Source organism: Sycon ciliatum, chromosome 13 (assembly GCF_964019385.1).
Source record: "Sycon ciliatum chromosome 13, ocSycCili1.1, whole genome shotgun sequence".
NCBI classification, from domain to species: Eukaryota; Metazoa; Porifera; class Calcarea; order Leucosolenida; family Sycettidae; genus Sycon; species Sycon ciliatum.
The window spans coordinates 1,488,073-1,500,904 of record NC_088655.1 but is presented as its reverse complement, the minus strand read 5'-3'; the positions used below and the strand labels follow the sequence as shown (position 1 = coordinate 1,500,904).

Sequence of the window (12,832 nt, the reverse complement as noted above, 5' to 3'; positions counted from 1 at the left end):
AGTGCTTGACAGATTACCTGCATCACGAATTTGAAGGAGCCTCCTCCGTGATCTCCTCCGATCTTCACGTAGATCTTGTCCGGTGGTATGGCATTGCCGTGCCAGGTCAGCATGTTGTTGGTTTCGTACAACTGCAGGTACTGCTTGACCGTGGCGAGAAGATCGGGGAGGTATACAATGGTGGTGTCTTCTATGGCACCGGTCTTGTGTTGAATCATCTTCACTGTGGATGCCACGTATTCTGGCAAGACACTGGACAATGTGGACCGAAGAGACTTCTCGCACTCCAGCTTAAATCCACAGGACGATGACAAAATGGATTTCAGCTTGCGTAGCTGATTCCAGGGCAATTTCAAGTCGGCTTTAATTGCCAATGCCAGGCCAGGTGGTGGAGACAACGGCTCTACACCAGCTGTTTGCAGCAGATCTGTTTGCTGTGCCTTGGGCATAGCTGCAAGATTTGCTGCAGCCTGTGCCTCTCTCCCAGATGCGCCGACACAAATGGTCTCACCTGCATGCGCACACACAGTTGGAAGGCATTATTGAGTTGGTGTGCATGCTCGAAACGTAACGTCTGTTGTTGCCTCGCATAGCGACTAGTAATACTGTGCATGATTTCATGGTTGAACTTGATACCGTGCACGACGGTCTTGGCAAAAATGAATACCGGTATATGAACTACTAGTACCGATAATACTGTGCATCATTTCATGGTTAATACCGTGCACGACGGTATTGGCAAAATAAGTGCGCATGTACTTACTTATGGCATGCAATTCAGATGCCCTCCTTCGTTTTGTGCGGTCGCTCGCATTCGACGAAGATACCTCTCCCACCGGTATTTTTCTGTATACATGTGGCCTCCCATGGGCAGTAGCACGAACTTCGAGCGACCCATGATGTTCTCTAGCCTTCACTAGGTGCCCCACCAATCTGTCTGCAACATCCCCTTGTAGCTTAGATGGTGAGGCACCAAGGATTTGGGCAACGGTTGCGCCCGGCGTGAGGGACTGGGTGAGCGGCGGTGTTTTTGGTCGAAGGACGGTGGTGGTTGTTGCTGAACGCTGTGCAGTTGTGGTAGTAGCAGCAGCAGCAGCAGCAGTGGTTATGGTGATAGTAGGTGTTGCACTTTGTGTATTCGGTGTCATGGCAATAGAACTTGTTGGCGAAGGTTTCTTACTCTTAAGGAAGACGCCACTACATTCACGGCCAGGCTTCCGCTTAGGGGGCCTGCCACCCATGGATCTCTTCCCGTATTTAATGCATATGGCACACTGCGTACCTGTGTGAGGCGTCCAGGCAACGCTTTCCCCACAACCTCCGCCACAGAATTTGCCACCACTTGCTACATTGCATGCAGCTGTCATGCACGCTCTACATATATATGCTGGATGCACCTCTGGCAAGTCCTCAGCAATATCCACACACATGCCCTTCAGGCCACTTTTATGCTCAGAAGCAACGTATTTTGTGCTGCGTGGCAAATCAGCAAATTTCAGGCCACCGACCCGACATACTGATGCCAGGATTTCCTGATGACCATCCATGGACACCTGAAAATCACACAAAGTGCATAAACATCTCGACGAACTTCCAAAAAAATGTACGAACTTCCGCTCACGAATTTATGTTTATCGGATGGTCGAAGCCTTGGGCCAACCAGGAAAACTCACCGAAAGCAGGAGAAAACTCCAGGGACGCTTCTGTAGGAGCAGGAACAACGGCTACACTAAAATATACAACAATAGCTACGACGATAATTTTTTTATATTTCTCTTCGACGATCCGGACCAAAACGACGCTCGTCGTCGAGTGAGGTGGCAAACGACTGCTCTGTCCTTCCTCTTCTGGAAAAACGCGAGTTACTGGTCAACAGCCTCGAAGGAAGCCCAAGATACCATCGATTGTTACGATAAGTTTAGGAAAATGCGTATCTCGGGCAGAATTTTCGAATTACTCATGCTCAAAGCCGACGCCATCTTAGATGTCCGCTGACGTGATCATATGAACAGCCGTGAAGGGGCCATCCGTAATTATCGATCTTTTTCACGAAACGAAAAAGTTTCGTTTATGGGTGGGCCATGGGTGGGTAGCGACCGGTTTCGTTTTGAAAAAACATCGAAAGCGGAAAAATCAACGCTCACTGCATGCATTGATCCATGCATACATAATCATTGTGTACATCGAAGTAGATCGACAGTAGACTCTAGTCCACGTCGCGCGGCCAAGCAAGTGCTGCATGGATGCAGTGATACCTCTCTGTACTCGGTGCAGTGGGTTCCTTTCGTCCTCGGATGACTTCTCCGACGAGGACCTAGCAGTCATCATGATCATTCACTCTGGGACCGACGACAGATAGATAAATACTTCGTTCCAGCCGCCGATGCAAGAGAATTTCAAATTACGGAGCGGGGCGCACGCCAAGTAAATTCTCACGCAAATATGGGGAGCGCCAGCCGCTGAAGACGATGTCGTCGTAATGTACCTGGAAGAATCTGATCGTGCTTGTGGTGGGGAAGCCATGGAGAGTGATCCCCGTGTCGACAGTCTTCCAGAGACGGAAAATTAGGCCATCGACTTTCTACGTACCTGATTGACGGCAGCGCAGCGCGACGTGCGTGCGACCTTAGGGAGCTTTCAGACTGAGATTCTGGGGCGATGCTGCTCTCATTTGCGAGCGAGGCACGACCACTGAAGTCTGTGATAGCTATGGCTTTTGTTTCCGCTCCGAAGTCGACTTGTTTTGGCAGTATCATGTCAATGTCGGAACTCTGACGATTTGCAAGTGTACAATTCCCGTGTTTAGACGTAGAGGTGCCAGCAGCGTATGTGTGTGGTAGGTGAAAATAAATGTTTCCATGGTCAAGAAGTAGTACCAGACTTCCAAGAAAACATAACCATGATAACTAACGTTGTTACTTACTTGCACAATCACACAAAATGTGGCCTCGCTGTGTTGTAACAGCCAATCAAGATCATTTTCTGCACAAAGTCCCAAGTCAATTAATTTTTTCGTTTCAGGGGGGTGGGTGGGTGGGGGTGGGTCATAACTAAACTTTTTCGTTTCGTGAAAAAGATCGATAATTACGGATGGCCCCTAAGGGTGTCTAATACCGTACTGGCAATATATGTTGCCGCAGTGAGGCCATGAAGCGTTACATTGGCACATGTTTGCCGCACGCAGGGCGTTACATGCAAAGTCGCACAGGAGCCGTTACACAGGTTTCTATATTGCCGCAGTCCTTTTTTTGCTATTGCCGCATCACTTTTTTGCTATTGCCGCATCACTTTTTTTGCTTTTGCCGCATCACTTTTTCTTTTCATCCACATTGAAGGCACAGAAATTCAGTTGCTATCCAACTGTTACAAACCCGACGGCAAAGGGCGACAACGATATCAATAGAAGACTGTATATTTTAACTATCAGAGTGCAAAACGACCTCGGGAAAGAAGAAACCATTGAGATCGCCAACCACTGAATGATGCGCCTTCGAGTGTCAGGACTTCCTGCTGCGTCCAGTTTTGAACTTTTCACCACGCGGTACACGTGCTTTCACAGTTTTCAGCCTTTTTTTGCAGTGCAAACTGCAATGAAAAGATCGCCGCACCCCGCCGGACGCGCGTTATGAACTCAACGAAAATTTGTCGCACTAGCCTGGTCGCGCGTTACGCCGCACCCCCCTGCGTTACGCGTTATGCGGCAACATATATTACCAGTACGGTACTAGTGGTGTACAGTAACAGTATCAATAGTGTCAGTAGTCTGCACTTACACACTTTCCAGGCATGCAATGATCGTGCGTAGACGCATACCACTAGCGATCTCTTATCGAGCACAATCGCTAACGATAACCCTAGCTGACGGACGAGTGCTCGAGTACTCAATACGATTCGTTGACATACCGGGCAGATCCTAATTTGTTTGTCTGTGTGTGCACATGTGTGTGTACGTGTGTGCGTGTGTGTGTGTGTACGTGCATGTGTGTGTACATGTGTGTGTATACGTGTGCACGTATGTTTGTGTTCACATGCACACAACCAGACGTATCTAGATCCGGATGTGTGCCAGCTCATTCGCAAGACCTCTGCCCTGAACCGTCTTGTCTTCGTCGCCTGCAACCTCAAGCAATTTAAGGACAACATATTGTAGTAAGTTCTTGCTCATGCTGATGTTGACAATGATATTGATATTGGCAAGAGTACATACCCCCCCCCCCCCCCAGAGTGTGCAACTGCCTGCACAACCTCTATACAGTACTACCACAGCAGAACTTCACATCGCATATTATAAACATGGTTCAAACGGTTACGCTGGCAAACAGTGCAAAGTGACCACAAGAGAGTTGAACCCAAAGCTGTATCTGTCATACACGGGGCGCAAAGCATGTGTACGGGTTCATCACGTGATGTGAAGTTCTGCCCTTGCAGACCCCATAGCTGGAGTTGCACACTCTTGCTGTCTTGAGGTTTATGTACTCTTGATATCGGTGTGGAGTGTTCGCACAGTAAACGCAGTGGTGGTTTGTAGTGCATTTTGCAGTTTGAACTTTTCCACACCTGAACGTACGTGAAGAGTCTTATAAGCCATATACACGTAGCGTTGTACAGATGCACGAAATCCCGTACAATCTCATAGATCCCGTAGACCCGGTTGGGTGTTGAATTTGCAGGACCCTATTGTGTTTACTGCTATTTCCACTAAGAAATGAGCCCTGAAGGCATTTCATAAGAAAAATTCTGACAAAGATCTAGCTAGTCATTAGTTCTAACCAAAGTGAAGAAGCTGGAAAAGCGATTGTTTGCCATTCATTATGAGGCTAAAATTGGTCAAATGTGCATGCATAGCACACAATGAACACTCAACCGGGTCTGTACACACCTACGGTCCCAGTACAGAAGTCTGTACATCTGTGCAACGTGCATAAGGTCTATTAGCGGAGGCCTGCATGACTTGTACAGTATGGGGCACTATAGGCCGATCACCCTCACTGCTCGGGTGGCGTGACTGTCTTCAGCGGTCCATAGTTCTGAAAGTATCCTTGCGGTGCTGCATGCTTACTCTACTCGCTTTGCACAATGCAAGCATCTTCTGATGTGTGATGGAAGTCAAGTTAAAAAATATGCAGTCAAGTGGTTTGCTTCACTGTCCGAAGAGTGCTCAATACTAGGGCTGAAACGATCCTGGATTTTCACGTATCGATTAGTCTTTAGCTTAACGATCGAGTAATCGATTATGATCGTTAGCAATTCTGTGCAAACATTACTATGTTTCCACAAACTATGGCTTCATAATACCAACAAATCTGCATTAGTGAAAGAGTAGCTCCGAAACATGGCAGTTTCGAAGTCAATTTAACCTCAGAACATGAACCATACCCCTGGCAACTGCATACTCCCAGCGGAAACTGATTCAAACTTCACAAAACGAGGGTTTACAGTACTTTCTGGACACAAATTAAAAAAAAGCAAAATAATCGTAATCGGTAATCTAAACGATTGCTCGATCGTTAGAGTTATCAAACGAGTACTCGATTATTTGGTATAATCGTTTCAGCCCTACTCAATACCCATGTAGGGCAGAGCCTTGTACACAAACTTGCCTGATGATCGTAGTAATACGTGAAACTCAGAGCTGTAACAAAGCTTCCAATCTCTCTCTTGTAAATAAATATTAATATGCTGCGAATATCCGAATATTTGTTGACTTTACAGTGCAGTGTATAATGCGTTGCTTGTTCTGTTTGTCCATGTACACAGCCTATGCAAACATCCCAACAGGGCAATCAATACAATGGGCTTCAGGCCACTCAAGGCAGTCACTGTGGACATGTTTCCGCACACACCGCACTGTGAGGTCGCCATGCTCCAGGAGAGGGTACCATCTCCCAGGTAAGCTGGAGTTGCACTGGCCATGACTGCCACCCATGGCTGTCACCCATGACTGTCAATGCTGTTTTAATTAATTATTAGTGATGTCATCATCATCGATTCATTAACCCATTCGGGTTGCTGTGGCAACAATGCCGCGCCATTCCGTCCTTGTCTAGTGATATGACACTAACATGTACTTTGGAGTGTCATGTTTGCCGTTTGAGTATATCTTAGCACGATCATGCGACAGATGCAGTGATCTTCAAACCTTCAAATTTGAATTTTCTATTCAAGTAATGTTGGGAGCACTTTTTAGATTGAATAAATTCGAATAATTGAATACTGTATTTCCTCTATTATAAGTCGCAACCCATTTTCAGGTCTGAGCCAAATTATTTCAATACATTCACATAAGTAGAAAGTCACACTAAATTGTAGGGGTCAAACGGGTGTACCTTTAACTAACGAACGGGTAATTTTCTTAACGGGCGGGTTAACGGGTACCCTTTAGCAGCCATATTATTTTTGTGTGCATTTATCACATAAATCATTATTTAAATTTGTATATTCTCAGGTTGTATTTTGATACCACATTATGATTCGCATTCTATTTATTCGTGTCTCATGATAATATTATGGCAATGAAGGTTCCAAATGAATGTCATCCGTACATTTGCCCATGTACATAACTTCACAGGCAGTTACAATCGTACATGGTTCAAGTGCTACATGTATTTTGATACATGTACGCAAATCAACTGCAGATCGATGTGATTCAAGCCATGCAAGGACAGAATAGTTTAGCAAAACTCCCGTGATCTCGCCCAATCCTGTTTGATATGTTCGCAGAGAACTGGTACTCTTCCCATTCAGAAGATGTTTGCACCCATTGCTAGCTGGGGTGCCTGACACAGCTGATGTGCTGCTGGCCAGCTAGCTGCTAGTGCTAGCTCGTTGAACTCGTGAAACGAATCTTTACAAATCTGTAATCTTGTATGCAATATTTCGAACAACTTTTCAACTGAACCGAGTTCGTCGATTGAAGGAACAAACTACAACCATGAGTATCATAGCTACCACCTACCGACATCACCGTGTGTGACACTCCGACTGGTCACTCAGCCTGGTGACACTAGTTCATTTTCAAGTACTGTGGCAGGTTCGATGTCGATGTCGGAGAACCATCGTAACTTTCTAGTAACTGAGCTGCCACCTCGAACGACTCGGTTTCAAGTCTTGCATTTTCTCACATTACAATCAAAAACCTCCAGTACGAGGATTTTTACTTGGACTAGAGTGGAGAGAACGGCTGTCTTTCAGCCTGCTCCTGCCTGACAAAGTCGAAAGCGGGAATGCACAGGAAAAGGAAAAGAGTATCCGCACTCCTATTTTGAGTCTTGGCATACGATAGGATCATCGAAATCCAACCTTTTTTTTCTTTTTTTTTACAAACGGGTACCCTTTTACTAACGGTACCTGAGATTAACGGGCGGGTACCCGGGTACCCGGAACACCCGTTTGACCCCTACTAAATTGTAAGTCTTCTTTGCCCTTGAAGTTCAGTGTAAAAATGTGCGACTTACATTCGGGAAATACGGTATTTGAATGTTTGTTACATTCCTAATACGGGTAGATGTCTTCACCTTTCAACGTACATGTAGGTGTTCATTTGTTTCTAGTACTTCAAAGTAGGCTAGTAGAAGTCAGAAAGCGATAGAGCTGTGGGATTTTAGTGTACGGGTAGCCAAAAGCTGAGCTGTTTCAACAAAATGGCAAAGACATAGGATATACAGACTGCGAATCAAGGACCTGCCGAAGTCGGTAGATCTGCATTCTTGCACTTCCGTCCACCGCAGACAACTTTCCTTCAGCTATGCTTGGCCTCAGTGTAGAGGCTATTTGCCTACACCATCAGCTGAACCGTTTTGTGTGCAGTGTGAAAGCTGCAGCACTGGCTCATCTGATTCATGCTGTATACGTAGCGCGAATCCGCAGGCTGTCCACCATGGTCTCTTTTGCAATTTTGCATAACCCCTATTCCCTTGCCACGCTGCTCTTCTTGCTATGTAAGAACCAGTGGACAGTAGTCAGTTCTGCAGTTTGCAAGCCCAGCGGAATCAATCCGCTTCGTCAAGCCCTGGCCGGACCCAGTTGCTGGCCACCAACACGTGTTTGCTGCTGAGGAGGTCGTGTGTACTAGTACCCTCCATATCATACAGGAAACACTATGCCAGTATGGGCCAGATCAATCAAAAACTGCCTCCACTAGTCACGATGTTGTTCACTGCAACTGTAACATTTCTATACCCGTATACTTGCTTCAGACTCGCCGACTTCAAGTCTGTGGGGGAGCCAACGGCAGCCGACACAACACAACAGCCAAACCAAGCTGCAGCTCAGGCAGAGTAAGGCAACCGCGCTTCTGTGCACCATTGGAGCAGCTCTGACTGGACGATTGTTGCACTGCTTGAGCATGCTGCAGAGGTAGTGCTGTTGAGCAGCTGACCGTCAAGGTCATGACTCATGTGCTAAACAAGATGGTGTTTCAGCAGCCATTCTAAAATGTGCATTCAATGGTGGTCAGGATTACGTCCTAAGGCAGCCCCGGAGCTGCTCCTGTTCTCCCCTTTGCGCGTACTGTGAATCCCCTTGGAGCGTACCGGCTCTGATGTGACAAAACTGAATTATTTTGTCACACAACCCACATCACATTGTGGATCGTACAGCTCTCTGATATTTATTGTGCTTTTTTCATTGGCCTGAATTTAAATCCAACCCAAGTGTTATCAATCACAATCAAGGAGTAGTAAGCTTCTTCTTTTTTAGCACATCCTGATCCACAAAACACCCTGGTGGCCGGAGAAACCCCCAATCTAATCCATGCTACTATGGCTTTTACCATGAAGAGCAGGTTGTGATCTGGAGGTGGTTGATGACTCGATCCAGATCCATATCTCAGATCCGTCGGATCCTTCAGAATCAAACGATCACGGCCTTAATGCTTGGACTTGGTATCAAGGGCAAAATATTACAACTAAAATTGTGGTTGCAATGAATACAAACTTAACCAGCAAATGCATTTTACTGAAAAGATATAGGCCAATTACCATTAAATTATTATTTTATCACCATTGTTCAGCAAAGTCTAGTGCAATATGGTGAAGTAATCAAACCCACTTCCCTAAGACTACCACGACCACGACCCAGCTGAATATGCCAGGGGAACGGACTATGAATTTACTTTGAAATGCTAACAATGCTGTTACTGTGATGGGTCCAAGAAATCAATTCGAAGCATTGCAACAGCGCAAACTCCCTAATACTTCGTAAACTCTGTCCAATTTTAATTTACAAGCTCATTTTTATGCAGAGGAGCATGAGCATGTGACCGGTACATCTCAAGAGTCAAGAAAGACACTGCTGTTGCCACTGGTGTGTATCAAGCCATAGGATTCTCTACTATCAACTTGTATTGAATGAAAACCGAGTCGATTGACTCGCCAGGAACGTTTCCTACACCCTAATTCATACAAGACCGAATAGCGGTTCCTCACATTGGGAAGACCGAAATCCTTCAAAACACACCTGTGACAAGGTCCTGACCATGTTCGGCTATGCTATCTAGTATCTAGCCAGACTTCTTCATTCCTTTTTGGCGCGCTTGCACTCGATCCGCTATCATCTGCCGATGGTTGTCACGCAAGCGCTTGGCGTGTCGTCTTGCACGATCTTCCAGCTGCCGTCCCTGAAGGTTTCGGTGCGCTTGGCTGACGTACACAGCACACTCGAGTCCTTCCGTCCAGCTGCAGCATGTATACAAGGTGTCAGGAAAAATGCCGCAATAAAAAATATCTGTACAGATGTCTCACAATTGCATGGTCGGAAGCTTATGATCAACTACTAGTACGCTAACCACTGACTCTATACTGATGCACCACCACTAGACTGTAAGCACAGTCAAACTCACTACAGCAATAGAAACAATAGACAAATTATGTTGCCCTGTTCCCTTGCAGATGTCAAGCATCGCCAACCTTTGAAGTAGCTTTGCATTCCAATAAGGAAATACCAGCAAGCCCATACAGTCGATCTACCCTTATAACGATAACCTCTATAACGATATTACCCTTATAACGATATTTTTTGCCAAACCAAATCAATCCATTGACTCGTGTATACATTGTCTTACCTCTATAACAATATTGCTATAACGATATTACCCCTATAACGATATAAAACGGGCTGACCAATCGACATTTTCCATTTTATAACAATATCTAGCAGGGAGACCACTATCCACGTAGGGCAAGCTTTGCAAACTTCACTTGATAAGTCGCTGGGACATAACGAAATGCAATGGGGGCACCAGTGGGCACCTTACTGTGTACATAATGTGCATGTACGTCAGTTTTTATGCTATGAAGAGTGTAAAAATTTGAACGAAATCCATGCATTATGACGTAAGTGTATGAAATGAACCAGTTACCCCTATAACAATATTACCCTTATAAAAATATTTCTTGGTCTGACGGAAATATCGTTATAAGGGTAGGTCGACTGTATTAGCACACGTCCGCTGACATTCACTACGCGGCTGGAGGTGCAAGTACCAAGAGGCAGGACTGCAGCAAGCGAAATCAACACCGTGGATAAGCTACCATGCACCAGTGCTGGAAACACTGCGGTCCGTCCGACTGCACTTGGGAGGGGGGCACAATGCTGATCGGTTGCTGCAGGTCAGACTTGACTAGCTGCGGCTGTTACTAGTACATACCCTGCAGAATTACAATAACAGTTGCATGGCACTCAATTGGTGGCAGATTTCCTCGGCGTACGCATGCACGCGCCAAGCACTTACATGTTATAATCCTTGACGTTGGCAGCTTCCAGCACAAATGCTCGTTCGCCGGTGATGACTTGAAACGCATAACAGTGGCCGTAACCTGCTGGTTAGCCGTACATACCGCACACCGAATCCACAACACGATGACACAATCATGTCGTAATTATGATGAAGACTTGGAAGCACAAAGGGGAAAGGAGATGGAAGACCGAACTTGCACCATGACTTCATCTTCGTTACATTCATGTCATAGTGCAAAGGACACAACTATGAGCCACTCCCTACTTGTGCTACTCACTTTCCAGTCTTGGTGGACCACTGGCGTGTATCCGCGTTACGTCAGCCAAGCGGAGGTTATGAACAGTAGAACCTGCACGCGTGCGTACACGCACACACACAAACACACACGTGCGCATGTACACACACATGTACACACTCATACACATGCACACACAAGCACACACACACACACAGTCTAGTGGTGAAACGAATATCAAAACCCAGTAGCCGAAGCTTCTTTGGCTTAACGAGCAAACGAATATTCCTTTGGCAACACAGGTGACATCACAAGTCATGCTCTCCTCTCTGTCATTTGATTGGATATTGCCACTAGTATTATTACACTTTATTAGGCATGACAAACGGTAGTGCCACATAAAACGTACTGCCACATAAGGCTACTTCAAAGTTCATACATGTTATGTGCAACATTGGCAGTCCAGTATGCGCATACATCTGCGCATGCAGTACGAAATCACAGGGCAGGCTATACGCACTGCACTCTACTGTGTTCGGCGTGCATGCATGTACATGCAGTGCATTCGAAGTGACGTTACGAATACTCGAACGTGACAAACCGAACGAATATTCGAATACTCGTTTCACCACTATGTTAAAGTCAAACACACACACACACACACACACACACACACACACACACACACACACACACACACACACACACACACCTCAGACCTCACACATGCCCATCGCGGAAGCGATGATAGCGAACAGCTATGTTAGATATTGCAACTTATTGGTAGATTGACAGCATGAAACAAGGTGGAGGACACTGTGTTCCGAAACAGTGACCTTACTACAACCGCAGTGACCGGGGCTCTGCCAACCGCGGAAGGTTGTAGTAAGGTCACTGTTTCCGAACACAGTGTCCTCCACCTTGTTTCATGCTGTCAATCTACCAATATGCGTGAGCTATAACAAGGTTTATCTAATACTAGTTTTGAACTAGTATTGGGTTATATAATAACATAGCAACTTGTGCTGGGATTACACCATTCAACAGCTTGCAAGGCTGATGAATTGACCGCCACTAATTTTTAGCCTGGTATCCACCACACAGCTGATTGAAGTGGCTTTTCCTGGCCAGTGAATCCCTATTTTTCATTTTTTTCCATTTATATATATTTTTTACACACACACGCCACACCACATACTCCGGCATACACTGGCTGTTGGTAACCACCCAGGAGAATAAAAGAAGAGCTAGGAGAATGAGAAAGGGAAGAAAGACGTGTGCGACCATAATCGTCGGGAATTGAATCCGCAACCTCTCGATTGGAAATCGACTGCACATACCACTGCATCATATGGGACACACACACTCACACACACACACACACACTTGTTGCTCACTGCCAAAACTGGTCACGTGGGTCTCCCCAGGAGAGGGGAGAGAGACTCAAAAGGAATCTTGGAAAAATGACTCAATCGGATATCGAACCGCCCAACGGCCTACACCCCCTGAAATCCCCAAAACTCTGAGTGGACTTGAAAATGATCCCACTTATGGGCTCACCACACCTCAGTAAGTGGGTGAGGACAAAGTGCAGAAAAAGGATTGACGGCATCAGGGTATCCGTCCCGGGATCCAACTGCAGTTACCCTTGCCCCCAGTGAAGGTAATACTTGCTACTAGTGTGCGTGGATCTGACATAAGCTTCACTAGCACCATTGATTACACAAGAGTTAATCTAGCCAGAAGCAGCCCATGGTTAACAGGTATGTATACTTCAAATAGAAAGTATATGAACCCTGCAACCAACAAAGGTGGCAGGTACAACAATACACCTTCAAGCAGCCGAGCCCGTTGGCAACAGA

At 46.0% G+C, this 12,832-nt stretch overlaps 1 protein-coding gene across 1 annotated transcript; it reads left to right on the top strand.

Moving 5' to 3' along the window:
- Nucleotides 1–2,812: 2,812 nt before the first annotated feature.
- Nucleotides 2,813–9,058, top strand: LOC135830085 (tRNA (uracil-5-)-methyltransferase homolog A-like). The gene is made up of 4 exons (XM_065342473.1): nt 2,813–2,836; nt 4,043–4,149; nt 5,758–5,889; nt 8,196–9,058. Exons 1-4 carry the CDS (start codon nt 2,828–2,830, stop codon nt 8,278–8,280), a joined length of 333 nt encoding a protein of 110 aa, XP_065198545.1. The 5' UTR covers nt 2,813–2,827; the 3' UTR covers nt 8,281–9,058.
- Nucleotides 9,059–12,832: the final 3,774 nt, after the last annotated feature.

What these genes read in the sequence shown, in the direction of transcription:
- LOC135830085 (XM_065342473.1), top strand. An exon ending in TTTAAGGACAACATATTGTA is followed by an intron (nt 4,150 to 5,757) that starts GTAAGTTCTTGC and finishes CCATGTACACAG; the next exon opens with CCTATGCAAACATCCCAACA. An exon ending in GAGAGGGTACCATCTCCCAG is followed by an intron (nt 5,890 to 8,195) that starts GTAAGCTGGAGT and finishes TACTTGCTTCAG; the next exon opens with ACTCGCCGACTTCAAGTCTG.